Here is a 14,861-nt window from a genome sequence, read left to right as displayed (position 1 = left end):
ACTCGCGGTAAAAAATTTAGGTAAAAAACAATAAACACGAGCCTGACTCGTGGTACTTCGTTCGGACCAAACGTAAACAACACGAGTCAGATTCGTGGTTCAGTTGTTCTCGATATTTTCTTACTTTAGTTGCGTGTAACTCTTCGTTACGTTCACACGTTTAGATTATAATTCCCTAAAAGAATTAAGCAACCCTTATACCTGTCGTGTCAGTAAAAAAAGAATCTAATATCGACGATAGTAGTGAGAAGTGTGTTATTATTGCGGACAGTAATTCGGTAGATCCTTCTGATAACGATAGTGATGATAGCGATATTGTGTTTCCTATTGTGTTTCATCGTTTCGAGAAATATCACACAGTTGAAGATTACTAATTTTCTACGAGTTTTCTCAAAACATTATCAATTTAAGCTAAGTATTAATTTACAAATTGTTACTGATACATTATCCACTTTCAAATAATAAATCATATTTCTTCACTAATGAATCGATCATAATTGCTTGCAGGGCATCTTAAAAGTATTAGTTGTGTCCAAACGTGTTTATTATTTCACAATTCCTTTCGTTGCGACGAAATAGACATGTCATAAGACGCATACATTTTGCGCAAGTTCGAGCACACGGCTAAACAGCTAAATGGCTCGACGCGTGACCTTCTTGTTTATTGTGACCCGAGCAATCGGCAATTAGACTATGTCAATTCATTAATTACTACGTAAGATTGAATGGTCGAGTGCTAGGACGCTTACAATGCGTTACAAACTCAATTACATTGTTGACATGTTCTTCGATTAAATTATTGTATACAAGGGTTTATTATTGTTTATATTTATTATTGCGTACGATAGTTTTGAGGGAGAATATTCTTACAAAATGTAAGAAACGAGCTGACTCGCGCTACTACGATTCTCGCTCTTCCATGTGTTAAACAATAAACGGTAACAAACGAACGTAATTTTAATCTCAACGTTTCCAATGTTTCAAATTTTCCTCTTTTTTACTTACGCTCATGGGATTTCTTTTAAGTGCGAGTCGTGAAATAATCGAAATGACGCTAAAAGTATTAAAAAAAATTCAAGTATTTCTGCTAAATAAATTTTCTGTATTCTTTTATGCAGATCCATTCGACTATTTTCTACTGGACGACGAAACAGGCGAACTGAGAACCGCAAAGCCACTGAACAGGGAAGCGTTGAAGGATTCAACTGGCGTACTGACACTGGAGGTAAGGGCGCGTGAATTGATCGACGGTATGCCAGGTAATGACAATCTGACAGTGTCAACGGCCGAAGCAACGGTAACCATCAAAGATGTGAACGACGAGCCGCCTACTTTTAATCGTCGCGAGTACAACATCGAGATTCCGGAGAACGTACCGAATGGCACGCCACTGCCACATTTGGACATGACTGTCAAGGATCCTGACGTCGTGAGTATCATACATTAGAACAACATCGTGAGTTACCTAAATACAGTCATTATCGATCAACTTCTGAAATTAGGAAATAGAGAAAAGAAGAAACGAACGTTACTTCCTTTTTATTTGCCTTGGAATTTAGCATTTCTTCTGCTCTTTTCTCTCAGGAAAAATAAACTTACGCAATTAAATAGAATTTGTTTTCTTAACACTTTGACTGCCACGCCAAAATCACATGCTTCGCTGAGGACGCCATTCAAAGCATATAATGGGAAAATATAATGTAAGACAACATTCTTCCCCAATGGACCGTTTATCTTAGTGGTAGTCACGGGTGACCACCGTGGCACCTTAGTAACAGTTGATAGCGACATATCATAACAAGGCTTCGTTTATTTCAACAAACCATTCAAACGTCCAAACAAGCAAAACGTCCAGAATATATTGTTGAAACGTATAGAAGATATTAGTAAACAGTATTATGATTATTTTTATGATTTCGACGAAACATTCGGCTGAAATGGTAGAGATCCGCAAAAAAAATTATGTTTGTGATAAACCAATGGTAGTGGTAGATTACAACAGAGGAAAATGTGCTGTAGATTTATCAGATCAAATGATAGCATATTCTACACCACATAGAAGAACCCTCAAGTGATGTATAAAATTAGCTTTAGAGTTATTGTTGAATACATCAATCTCAAACGCGATGACACTCTATAAACAAGCAACAAGAACAAAAATCAAGGTATCAGGTTTTAGAATGGCACTTGCAATGCACCTTACACAGTGCCATTCACCAGAGCCGTCAAATATACTTATTCGACAAAGATTGCGACACGAAATGCAGAAGAAAGAAGGGCCAGTGTACCTGGCACGAAAATTTTGCAGAAAGTGCTATAAAAAAATGTTAAACAATTAAGATAAAAAATTGCTAAGTATCGGACCAAAAAGGTGACCACTTATTGTCCAGATTGTATCGATGAGCCACATTTATGTTTAAAGTGTTTTAACACAGTGCACCGTTAGATGCAACATTTGTTCTCATTTTTTTTTTATTGATGTTCTAATAAAAATGTTTAATTGTTCAATAGGGCACTTTTTATTTCAAAGTATCTTCTATTTATCGGTTATATTTAAAATGCCCTAACTGTCAATTTTCATTCAATTTTTACAATTGTAAAAAGTTCAAGCGCTTTAGTCATCAATGGTTGGTCGTATATGACCAACGTGGCAGTCAAAGTGTTAATTAATTAAGGATCGAACATTAGTCATATATGCGAGTAACGAACAACGCATTTCAGGGTTAAAATAAATTCTTCGCGAATTGAACAATTTTGATTTTTTTATTGGAGTTAGATCGGAGTTGGGCTGCTGTGTTCTACGTAGCAATGAGAATACTGTAGTATAGAGTTTGAATGCAATCGCCCTTTCTAAATAGTTACTAACTATAACTGGATTATAACTGGAAGATAATGTCAGAACGTCACCTCTTCTACAGAGGAAAACGAAAGATAAGCGCCAATAAACATCAGTTAATGGTTTCTTGGCTTTTGTTTATTTAAATGGCGTGTATTTAAATAAATGGAGCATTGAGTTTTCTTTAGAACCAAGGGCTGGCACATGCAAGTTCTTCTTCTACGGATGCACCCTTTTTTTCTTTCATGAATCTCGGCTACATTATTGCGTAAGTTTTCTTTTCCTGCTGAAAAGTTTGCTCTTGGCACGTACAGTGTTTTCTACGAACGCTGTGCAATTCCATAAAGAAGTATTTCCTTTTAATTTGAACTTGCACAGTAGCAAACGTTATAAAATTACATCTTTACAGGGCCTGAACTCGGTATTTTCCCTACGTCTGGACGACATCACTGATGGTGCTTTCACCATCGAGCCGACTATGGCGACTGGAAGCACATCTGTGAACATCCGCGTGGCAAATGGCTCGCTAGATTATGAAAATCCTAATCAGCGTAAATTCATCATTCTGGTAATACGGCCACTTCTATACTAGCGAATCCTATTATTCTTGTCTATCAGTTAACACGATTCGAAAGTGAAATCACGCCATTGTAAATGTTCAGGTCGTTGCGGAAGAGGTTCACACGAATCCGAAACTTTCCTCCACCGCAACCGTAACTGTCTCTATCACGGACGCGAACGATAATTCGCCTACTTTCAGCAACCCTACTTACACAGCCGTGGTGCTAGAAACCGCGCCTCCAGGCACAACGGTTAAAACGATCACTGCTAAAGATCGCGATAGCGGACGGTGAGAAAAGTCGTAATTCTTCTTAGAATTATTTCTTCATTCGACGCGACAGAAATTTGATAAACAAATTATGCTCTAGATTCGGTACAGCTGGAATAGCTTATCAGTTGCTCGGTCAAGGCGCGCAGCATTTCTCTGTCGATCGGAAAACTGGAGTTATCACGGTGGCTCAATGTCCAACTCCTGGAGTATCACCCTGTTTAGACTACGAAGAACAAACAGAGTATTTTCTAACGTACAAGGTACGCTGTGTCAAGATCATTATATCCACTTGCCATTATACGTTTCACCATTATACCACAGCCAGAAACGTGTGCTCATTTTATTACTATCGTTTAATTTGACAAACATAAGGAGCCACATATTGAATGCAGCTCTGTTTATATAGAAGCAAATAACAATATGTTCAGATTGACTGAGTCAATATTGTGAGATTAAATATATACGTTTGTCTATTCTATCAAATATTGACCAATCTTAACTGCAGACTCCTCGTCTTTAAACATTTTGCTAGTAGCGTATAGAACTTGCTCGTGATTTAACACTAGAAACCTCTATTTGCAGAAGATTCGTGATAACTTGCTTTTGTATAGATATAAATAAACTGTAATATGTAATTATTTCGTCGGCTTTCACCTTCGCTGTTTTTTAGGCCACCGATAACGATGGGCAGGGACAGACGACCAGCGTTTCGTTGCGCATCAGTTTATCGGATGCCAATGACAGTCCACCACGATTTTTGCAAGACAAGTATCGTGCGGTTATAGACGAAGGAGCAGAGAAATTCGAGCCCGACTTGAAAGTGCAAGCCCGAGATAAGGACAAGACGTCGAAGATCACGTATGCGATCGTGGGCGGCGATGAGTTAGGACTCTTCGTCATAGATCCAGACACTGGTGAAATTACGATAAGAAATAAAGGGCCAGTGGATTTAACGAATTCAACACACGATTGGATTGCGCTCGTTATACAAGCGAACGACGGGATTTATGTCGATTCCGCCACCGTTAACATTACTATTCGCGATGTCAATAACAACGCACCCGTCTTTACGCAAGAACTTTACACTGCCAGCATACCCGAAATATCGCCCATTGGTACGTTAGTTTCCAATTATGGTTTACAAGAGGCTATTATCGTATGCGATTGGATCTTCTAATTTCATACATTTCAGGGACCGTTGTGGAGGAAGTTACAGCGACCGATGCTGACACGGGAATAAATGCGGAACTCGTTTACAGAATACAGAAGGGAGCTTTCGATGACTTTACTATGAATGAAACAACAGGCGTTGTAACAGTGTTTAGGAAGTTAGATTACGACAATAAAAATACATACCATGTAGAAGTAATAGCATTTGATAAAGGTACATGAAAATGGTTTTATTTAGATAAAAACTGTCATCTGTTTTATTTTCTCTAGTTTATACATTCTACTTATAACTAGAGTGCAGCTCTTTATGCATATCTGGGAATTTTTAAACAAAATGAATGAGTAAAATACACGTAATACGTAAAAATGTACGTGTAAAATATTCAGTTGCGATATTTGTTGTAATATTTGGCGGATGAAACAAATCTCTACCAAGCGCCTGCTAATTGTCCGTTTAATTATCTTCATAAAAATATGAATTTGCATAAATATCCGCGAGTCTAATGTTTATTATACGACCGCGTCATAACGTTTAGTATACGTTTCATCGTGATCTTTTTCTGATTAGGAACGCCTAGCTTAACCGGAACAACGACGTTGATGATAAACGTTGAAAATAGCAACGATAAAGCACCCTATTTCACGCCAGAAACCCAAAGAGCCGAAGTTACGGAAGACACGCCCATTGGCACCGTCTTCACGACGTTAAAAGCTACAGATCCAGACAGTGCCAACTTGGAAGCATTGAACTTCGCCATTTCAGAGCCAATTACGGCGATCGATAGAAATGGTCAACAGGTCAACGACAGTAAATCGTTCAAGGTATAATCTGATGCTTTGTCTGATAATCATATAAAATGATCATACAAAATTAGTTGTAAAACAACTTGTGTATTAATCGGTATATCCGCAGGACTTTTTCGCTGTTGATCGGGCAACCGGTCAAGTTTCCGTCGTTAGACCATTGGACCGTGATATCGCAGCTACTGTGAGCATCACTATCGTTGTCAGTGATACAACGGCACCCACATTACAACAAGGCAGAGGTATTACATCTTTAGGAAATATAGTATCGTAAAGTTCATAGGATAGTACTGTCCGGATATATGACCACGAGTTACAACAAATGATAATTCACTACTGCTATTGGGTTACCAAAACAAGAAAAATATAACTTTCTATGTTTTTTGTTTTATTATTGCAAGATGTTTTAGTCACGTTGAGATTCTTACGGTCAAAATGATACTTGTCTGTAGTTATTTAATGGATCTTCTTGTTTGTAATTAGGCACCTTAGTAGTCACGATCATTGACGTGAATCACATGGCACCGGAATTCTTGAAACCATGGACGAGAGAAAATCCACGATATTTGATAGAAATGCAAGAAGAACAGCCAACTGGTGCTGTTGTGGGAGCATTTACAGCGGTAGACGCAGATAGTAATATAGCAGGATACGGAATTATACCACCAAGTCCCTATTTCAATATAGACAACGTCACAGGTTCGTTATAATCGCGTTACGACTAAGTGGAAAATATGGAAAGTACAATAAGCGTTACGCATATTGCAGGAATTGTACGAACCAGCCAAGTCATTGATTACGAAGAAACGAAGCAACTGGAGTTCACAGTGGTTGCGTATGATTCTGGAGTACCGCAGTTATCCACAACAGCCAAAGTAATCGTCACTGTAATAAATGTTAATGATCAAGATCCTAAATTCGAGAAAGAATTGTATAATGCGTCTGTGAAAGAAAACTCGCCACCAGGCACACATGTTACTACCGTGAAAGCGACAGATGGGGATGAAGGTCCGTTTGGAGAAATTAGTTATAGTCTTATAGGTGATCACGCTGCTGACTTTAATATCGGTAAGTGTAATCTTTTTATTCAAAATTAATCGAACCAATATTTTATGGGCAAACATCTATTTATATAAATTACAGGCCACGAAACGGGAGAAATTACTGTTGGTGGCGCAACCGTTCTCGATAGAGAAATGACGCCAAATATCACCATAACAGTAATGGCCAGCGATGGTGCTCATATAAATTCACGTCGAAGTACCACCGTTCCAGTACTTGTTAAACTTATCGACGTTAATGACAATCGACCAATATTTACACAACATAGTTATAGAGCTTCAGTTGCTGAAAATCTGCCAGTAAATCCACCTGCACCTATTTTACAAGTAATTATACTTCGTCTGTTTGAACTTACAGAATGATAAAGCTAAAAAACTGACATATTATATATTCATTGTAAGGTCATAGCTATGGACCATGATGAAGGGATCAACGGAGAAGTTTGGTATACCATAATTCATGGGAATGAAAACGAGTCATTTTCTTTAAATCGTGAAACGGGCATTCTATACCCCGGAGCAGCACTGCTTGGAAGAGCTGGCTCATACAGAATTGAAGTGGAGGCAAGAGATGGTGCGGGTAGTGGACCACATTCAGACAACTGTACCGTTGATATACGAGTAACATCAGTAAATCAACACAAACCTCAATTTGTTCTACCCGAATTAACGAACGCTACTGTTGAAGTACCCGAAGTTAGTGTAAAAATAGATTATCGATAAGGTATTCGTCATTTAGAAGATTACACGAGTGTAATAACGAACAACATTTTTTAGAATACTGGTGTACTAAATTACTTAATATTGACGGTAAAAGCAATCGATAGAGATCCTGGAGAAAACGGACGCGTAAGTTATCACTTAAAGGTTGGGAATCGAAATACTCAAGAAACAGAAGAATTTTCAATAGATCAAGAAACAGGTGAACTAAGATCGAAGATTATTCTTGATCGAGAAGTAAAAAGCAAATTTGAGGTAAATTTCATTCACATATCAAAAAGCTTTTTACAACAATAGACTTCAAAAATAATAACGTTAACTTTAATATTATTTCAGCTTGTTCTGGTAGCTGCCGATCACGGTACCCCTACGGCATATGAAACATTACGACTGCTTACTGTACAATTAGTTGATACGAACGACAACACGCCACAATTTTACGATGAATATCATTTTTACATATCAGAAAATCGCCCGAAAGATTACTTCGTGGGAAAAGTAACTGCGGAAGATAAAGACGAAGGCAGACACGCGAAGGTTTATTATTACATAGAGGCTGGTAAGTAATGTTCTACCAAGCAATTAGTAAAATTATACTATTACTAAATAGAGGTACAAATTTATGTAAATGGGGATATTTTTCAGGAAATGAAAATTATGCGTTTTACATGGACAAATCTGATGGTAGCATATACGCAAATAAATCATTCGATCGTGAATCTCGGGACAAATATGTCTTATCGATACTGGCTTCCAATGATCCTGATATCTATATAAGCCCCGTAGATGCAGGACGCCCACTAATGCACAATACAGACCATGGACACGTAAATGTTACCATAACTATTTTAGACGAAAATGATAACTTACCGATATTCGAACGTAACGACTACTATGCGGGTGTTAATTCAATGGCAAATGTGAATGACTTTGTAACAAAAGTAACAGCGTCAGACTTAGATGTTGGAGATAACGGTACGCTGCATTACTACGTTGCCAGTGCAAACCTCTACAAATATGGATCAGAGAAACCTAGTGGTTCTATAGTTCCAAGTCCTTTCAATGTAACACAAGATGGTAAACTTGTCACAAGTGGTTATATGGCTGAGTATAACCAGGACAGGTTCATTGTTGAAGTTATAGCAAAAGAAACTGCTATTCCAGAGAGATATGCTATGACTAGAGTTCATGTAAGTTATTTTATACGTGAGTATTTGTACACTTTTAATTCCTTAATTACCTATCTTCTATGTTGACAAAGGTCTGGGTATTCGAAGCTTCACAATTAATTAGAGTCATTTTGTCAAAATCTCCCGAAGAAGTAAATCGTGAACGTGATGAAATTGTGTCAGAATTATCAAATGCAACTCAAAGCAGAGTTGTTGTTGATGAAATTCGATACCATGTAGATGCATCAGGTCATATTCGTAGAGAATGGTAAGAAAAGAACATTTGAAACTTTCTCTAAATTAATTTGTACTTTTTCAAGAACGTAACATTTGAATGCTACTTATAGGTGTGACATGTATTTACACGTGGTAGAACCAAAAACCCAAACTATTGCTCCCATTCCACAAGTACTTAAAGTTATTGATGCAAAATATGATTTCTTGAAAGATTATTATGCTGGTTTTGCTATTGAAAATGTTGTGGTAAATATTTCTTGTATTTCAAACTATAAATAAGATATTAACATTGTGTTAACTAATATAATTTTTCAGCCTGCTTATGCAGGAGTACAAGAAGAACCATTCGATCCTGCGTTAGCGGCTTTAATAGCCTTACTGGTAGTTTTATTAGTTGGTGCAGTTACTGTAACAGTAGTTTGTTGTTGTTTACGACACTGGTAAATGCTGAACAAATATACATTTTCTTATTTTAACATGAAAAACGTCAAATGTATTATATTACATGATATTTTAGGGTAATCACTGTGCCAAATGATATAAGGAAGAAGGATGGTTTAATAAAGAAACAAATTATTGACGAGTTAAATACTACAGAAAATCCTTTGTGGATCGAGCAGTGAGTAAAGATATACCTTTTGTTAAAGATACATTCATATAACATATTTATATAATGATAATTTTTTAGAAAACTCAAATTATATGAGGAACAAGAATTAACAATGCAAGTATTTAGTGAACCTGAAGGTGGCTTAGGTACAGAGAGACGAGGAAGTGGTGTAAGTGTTGGGATGGGTGATACATCTCAAGATAACACTTATGCTACTATTCAGCGACCACTGCCTACGAACAGGCACCGTCCAACAACACCAGATTATACAACGCTTCCAGGAAACCATAATGTATACCAAGAAAGCCATTATATTCTTTAACATTAGATAAACTATTATATATTCAAAAAGAAAAAATGTAATTATATTATATATTTTATTTTAGCTTTACGAATCAGCCATGGGTTTTCAAGGATCAACATTTCAGCCATCCTCGAATGTAATGCCTCAATTTACACTTGATCGTGATGGTCAACCCCAGTTTGTTTCAGGGCTAGTATAAATTAAGTTTTACGCCAATCCCTTTTTTAATCAGTAATATAACTTTATCACCATACATTGTACCTCTCTAACCACGGCTCTAACTGTTGCACGCGCCTTTCCGAAATTACACTCGCATGCACACACCTTTTCGACAATAATCGGATAATATCGTTAGGTTTGTCTGCGAGTAGACGCGTGTACAAGGAGAGCACAAAAATTATCCCGAATTACACAGGAAAATCTACTCTGACTGTGCACCTTTTGCTATTTCAGTTCGAACTCTTCAGCAGTGAAGAATTCAAGATGAAGAGTAACGACGAACAACAGTCAATATTACTGGAATAAATATTTCCCTGTAGCTGGTGTGTGCATGTATATATGTGTGCGTTGCCAACCTATGGTCCTAACTAACTAATTGTTAGGTTCACTGTTAGAAAAATCAAAATTGCTAGAAAATAGATACTGTGAAATAGTTTAATGACCGAAGCTTGGCACGACAGATATATGTATATAAATGAATGTGTAGACTCCGTCCAGCGCAGTTTTCTGATTAATTCCTCACTAGTTTAGTATTTATATAACTTATGTACGTTTTACACGTAAAAACAAAAGAAGGAACGTACTTATAGTGTCATTATCTTCTATATGAACAAATGAGTCACTTAATGTCATATCATGGCGTTAATACAACAAAATGTTCTAAATGTTAAAAAAAAGAACAAGCTCATAATGTTAAAAATATTTGTAATTAGAAAAACAATTCAGTCGAAATATCAACATATGTCATAAGTTCATGTACAACTATTAATTTGCAATATATGTTATATTTATTTAAGTTAGGGTTAAATGACTGATTTTTATCCGATTAATCTGTGATTTGATTACGCCCGCGTATATACGTGACAGTTATCCTACATTTGAGATTTTGTATAACTCATTGGCGATGGGCGGATATAGTCATATCATAGCTAGTTAAATGGAGACGTTCGCATCAAATTTCAATGTTATGTAACAACATAATCATCTCGCGCTATCTGCGAAGACCACATCGCTTTTCATCGCCTAAACCGTCCTCAACGAAACATATGTGCATTGGGGTCTATGGAATTTATTGCGAACGGCTCTAATCGTACAGTATATCATATACTCGAAAAACAATAACTTAACTATGATCATGTTATGTCTATAAACATTTAATGTAAAACTAATATCAGTATCACAATATTACTAGATGGTTATGAATATTCCAGTTAGTAAAAGTATCTGTTTATTGATTATAAATTTATTGTAACATATTTTATGTATAAGTCATTGATAAAAAAAATATTCGTATGTCAACATTCATCACATCTCACATCATGTGGAAATAAATATTCAAATCTGTGTACATTTAACTCTTTTCAGTATCCATATGTTTTCCTTTATCCACATTCTTTTTTTTTATCTCAATATTAGACTTATTATCTAACGATTTTGGTGCATAATTGAAAATTTGAACTACCGAATTAGGTTGTTCAATCCATAATTTATATCCTCCTTTTGTAGGATACCTTTTAACACTTAAGCATGTTAAACATGTCCATTTCACACTTTTTACCGGCTTTGACACTAATCGCACCCTTGCAGTTTCACCAGGTATAAGTGGTGATTGACAACATTTACAAATTGTCCTTTTAATATCTGATTCTCTTAAAAAGAAAAATTTTATACATACATAAATCTTACTTACATATTTTATAGAAACTTATTTACGATTGTGACTAGATAGATATATTATGGTCATTTAAATTTTTTAAACTCACATTCTTAAAACTGATTTTTTTGCACAACCAACCATTATATTTCCATAATATGATGCTGCTACTCTATTTTTCAATGCCATTAGGTAACTTGCCTAAGAACAGTTTCTTATTAATATTTCCACTTTAATTTACAGTATAAAAAGTTACTCAAGATTATTATTACCTGATACAAATAGTTCATCCTTTCAAAAATATCTTTACCTTGGCATAGTTTTGTATTTGTATCTAATAATTATAAAATAGAAAATAAATGTAATAGAAAAGTATGTAAATATATATAACACTTAATATTACAGATATATTTAAAAATATACAATATATTACATTTCATACTAACCCATACTTCTTATAAAAATTAAAGTTACGTATCTTAAAATTTTGTTTGTAAAGAAATACTTCGAAGCAGAAAATGGTTTAGTAAAATAGGTTATGTTGTATTGTTTACGGTTACTTATGACTTATACCATTTAGGTTGTCAAACATGTAATATATTATTAGACCTATACATTGTTACTAAAGCAAAATTATATTTAAAAGTTTCAAATAAAACTTTCAAGTATTATAAAATTAGATAAAGTTATTCACACAACTACACTGCCCATTAAAGTAAGCTATAAGTGAATTATGGTACTTCATTGCAAAGTTTATATATATATATATATATACACAAATTGATGCAAATAAAAATTTGATCTTTTTTTTATTTGTTTTATCTTTACTTTGTTTTTGTGTCATAACATATGGCAACAAAGTTAGGATATTTAATATAAAATCTAGTATAGTTTTAATTATTGAATTACTTACAAAGTTAAAGTTCTAAAAAAAATAGTGTCAATGAATATTTCAATGTATAGTTGTACTTATATATTTTATTATTATTTTATATTTGAGATACGTCATATAAAAACAATATTATCTTAAAATAATTCAATTTTGACTTTAATGATTAACAATAATAATGTGAAACAAACAATATACAATCTCGGAAATTTCATTTTTTCAATATAATATACAATATACAAATGTTTAGAAAGAGTTGGTACTTATAGGCTTTCTCTTTCTGGAATGCATACATAATCCATGTGTATAGTCATCATTCCTTATCATTATCATAGTAATCCTTGTGAACTATGATCAGAAACTGATGTTGAAGTATTAGTTAAAGCTGTCATAAGCATATGTGACTTATAATTATCTTTACATGCTGATGATAATCCATTTTCTTTTACTTTACATTTCCAACTAAGATTAGGAGTAAATTCAACTTTTAAGTTTTCTGTTTCTTCAATTGAGTTTTGATTGGGGCTCCTTGTACTGTTAGCATTTGATCTATATAATTTAAATAAGATATTGAAATAATAATTATGAATTGATTAGTGAATTTATGAAATTATTAAAAAATAATAATTTTTACTCAAAATATTACAAATTAAATACTTACTCTTCCAAGACATTATTTTCATCGTAGCGATAGCCATACTCTCCAAAAACAGTCTCTAAATTATCGCACTGCTCTTTTAAGCTTTCATATTGTGCCTTAGTTTCTTGGAGAAATTCTTCCATATGAATTGAATCTTCTTTCATTTCTGACAAAGTTTGTTCTATTCCATCCTGATATTTTTTAGTGCATAAAGAAAATATTACATAGTATCAGTAGCAATATAAATTTTTAAGAAACATTAATTAAATGGTAGAAATAATTTAAAGAGATAAAATGATTTGTTTGATACAAACCTGTGTACTTTTTATAACATTCCACATAGCTTCGGTATAAAAATCTGATTCTGCAGTACATTCTGCAAAACGTCCAATTAGAACGTGTGGAAGTTTCCATGTTGTATTTAATTTTTCAATACCGTCATCAATTTGTCGAGCTTGAACTCTCAGTTTTCCAAAATTACTTGACCGCATTGAATAAAAATTGTATCAAATTTACCTGCTATTTCACAAGTTGATTATTTTGAATGACTGTATACACAGCTACGTAAGCGTTTTTAAAATAAGTAACCGTATACACTTTTGCCAACATAAAATATAAAATTCTCTGCGTAAGTAACTATCCCTTTTTATATTAATATTATACTGTTTTTACTTACTATATGTTATAATTAAACAGATAAATACAAAGGTTGTTAAATTAAAATATATTCCTATTAAATAATATTTCGAAAAATTTATATTTGAACATGTTTTTCATAAAACACTGTTTTTAATGTTTTTAATAATATATTATATTAAATTGTACGTATGCTCGGAAGTAAAATTTGTATAAAGTTTAATTGCATATTTCCATGTTATTAATAATAGCGCTTTTAATACCATTTTATTGGATTGAATGCCATCGACATTTTTTACTAATATACCATATGTCATATAATACAATTATTAAGTATTAACTATTAACGAATTAAATATTGTAATTCAAAATCTATGACACTTATAAAAAAGACCATCAAAATTTAATTTTCGCAGGAAACCAACTATGGAAAGTTAATGAGACAATATTAAATTGAATTCTTATCCTTGTAGGAAAATAAATTATATATGTTGGGAAATAATAATACTACCATTATTACATAAAAGTTTAATACGATACTGTTGAATAAAATTTGAATAAAAATTATGGTTTATTGTTTTGATATGCATATATATAACATATGTATATGAATGTATATTCGGTTTGATAAATCTGTCGAATCTTTTATAGCGTTTTTTTTTTTTACGTTAATTTATTACGTTCAAGATTCCTCAATTATTAAAATTACATAATAGATACTTGAAATCTTCTCTAAGTGATATTTAAAAACTCGAGTTTTAAAAATTGTAAGAAAGGGATAAATTCTTTATACTGTACATTACAAAAAAATACATCTTAGTATAGATGTAACTGATAATATTTGCTTATTTAATACACAGAAAATAAATAAAAAATGAAAAAGGAGGCATATTGCAATAAAATTTAGTTACTGAAACAATTATATATGGATAAAAAATAATAGATAAAATTATACAAAAGAAATAAATTTAAACCGTGCGTGCTGGAAATTACACTAGTATTTAGTAATCATACTATAATAAAAAAATTTCGTTAAATAGGTACGTTAGATATATTAAAATCGTACAAAATTGAATAGTG

At 33.5% G+C, this 14,861-nt stretch overlaps 3 protein-coding genes across 3 annotated transcripts in view; 1 reads left to right on the top strand and 2 right to left on the bottom strand.

Moving 5' to 3' along the window:
* Cad87A (cadherin 87A) overlaps nt 1-11,310 on the top strand; it is a 514,332-nt gene extending 503,022 nt beyond the window's left edge. The window contains exons 9-30 of the mRNA XM_069111394.1: nt 1,119-1,429; nt 3,246-3,404; nt 3,499-3,686; nt 3,766-3,928; nt 4,339-4,783; nt 4,861-5,052; nt 5,407-5,660; nt 5,752-5,884; nt 6,126-6,341; nt 6,411-6,710; nt 6,786-7,030; nt 7,106-7,399; nt 7,481-7,678; nt 7,760-7,982; nt 8,069-8,613; nt 8,685-8,860; nt 8,940-9,075; nt 9,145-9,269; nt 9,347-9,448; nt 9,518-9,731; nt 9,826-9,932; nt 10,197-11,310. Coding sequence (XP_068967495.1) covers nt 1,119-1,429; nt 3,246-3,404; nt 3,499-3,686; nt 3,766-3,928; nt 4,339-4,783; nt 4,861-5,052; nt 5,407-5,660; nt 5,752-5,884; nt 6,126-6,341; nt 6,411-6,710; nt 6,786-7,030; nt 7,106-7,399; nt 7,481-7,678; nt 7,760-7,982; nt 8,069-8,613; nt 8,685-8,860; nt 8,940-9,075; nt 9,145-9,269; nt 9,347-9,448; nt 9,518-9,731; nt 9,826-9,932; nt 10,197-10,230 — 4,760 coding nt within the window. The 3' untranslated portion in view covers nt 10,231-11,310. The remainder of the gene's footprint in view (nt 1-1,118; nt 1,430-3,245; nt 3,405-3,498; nt 3,687-3,765; nt 3,929-4,338; nt 4,784-4,860; nt 5,053-5,406; nt 5,661-5,751; nt 5,885-6,125; nt 6,342-6,410; nt 6,711-6,785; nt 7,031-7,105; nt 7,400-7,480; nt 7,679-7,759; nt 7,983-8,068; nt 8,614-8,684; nt 8,861-8,939; nt 9,076-9,144; nt 9,270-9,346; nt 9,449-9,517; nt 9,732-9,825; nt 9,933-10,196) is intronic.
* On the bottom strand, nt 10,760-12,207 carry Rpp21 (ribonuclease P protein subunit Rpp21). Its single transcript, XM_069111404.1, has 4 exons — nt 12,063-12,207; nt 11,889-11,950; nt 11,726-11,817; nt 10,760-11,611 (listed from the first exon to the last, which is right to left on the bottom strand). Exons 1-4 carry the CDS (start codon nt 12,064-12,066, stop codon nt 11,314-11,316), a joined length of 456 nt encoding a protein of 151 aa, XP_068967505.1. The 5' UTR covers nt 12,067-12,207; the 3' UTR covers nt 10,760-11,313.
* A 367-nt stretch (nt 12,208-12,574) lies between these two features.
* On the bottom strand, nt 12,575-13,737 carry LOC138179004 (uncharacterized). Its single transcript, XM_069111402.1, has 3 exons — nt 13,460-13,737; nt 13,167-13,336; nt 12,575-13,054 (listed from the first exon to the last, which is right to left on the bottom strand). The coding sequence occupies exons 1-3, from the start codon at nt 13,634-13,636 to the stop codon at nt 12,835-12,837; spliced, it is 567 nt and encodes a 188-aa protein (XP_068967503.1). The 5' UTR covers nt 13,637-13,737; the 3' UTR covers nt 12,575-12,834.
* Between the last annotated feature and the right edge of the window lie 1,124 nt (nt 13,738-14,861).

Source organism: Bombus flavifrons, chromosome 4, assembly GCF_040668555.2.
Source record: "Bombus flavifrons isolate JBK064 chromosome 4, iyBomFlav1_principal, whole genome shotgun sequence".
Lineage (NCBI taxonomy): Eukaryota > Metazoa > Arthropoda > Insecta > Hymenoptera > Apidae > Bombus > Bombus flavifrons.
This window is presented reverse-complemented; position numbering and strand designations above follow the sequence as displayed.

What these genes read in the sequence shown, in the direction of transcription:
- Rpp21 (XM_069111404.1), bottom strand. An exon ending in GGATGAACTATTTGTATCAG is followed by an intron (nt 11,818 to 11,888) that starts GTAATAATAATC and finishes AACTGTTCTTAG; the next exon opens with GCAAGTTACCTAATGGCATT. An exon ending in AAAAAATCAGTTTTAAGAAT is followed by an intron (nt 11,612 to 11,725) that starts GTGAGTTTAAAA and finishes TTTCTTTTTAAG; the next exon opens with AGAATCAGATATTAAAAGGA.
- LOC138179004 (XM_069111402.1), bottom strand. Translation starts at nt 13,636, where the DNA reads ATGCGGTCAAGTAATTTTGGAAAACTGAGAGTTCAAGCTCGACAAATT. An exon ending in ATGTTATAAAAAGTACACAG is followed by an intron (nt 13,337 to 13,459) that starts GTTTGTATCAAA and finishes AAAAAATATCAG; the next exon opens with GATGGAATAGAACAAACTTT. An exon ending in GAAAATAATGTCTTGGAAGA is followed by an intron (nt 13,055 to 13,166) that starts GTAAGTATTTAA and finishes TAAATTATATAG; the next exon opens with ATCAAATGCTAACAGTACAA.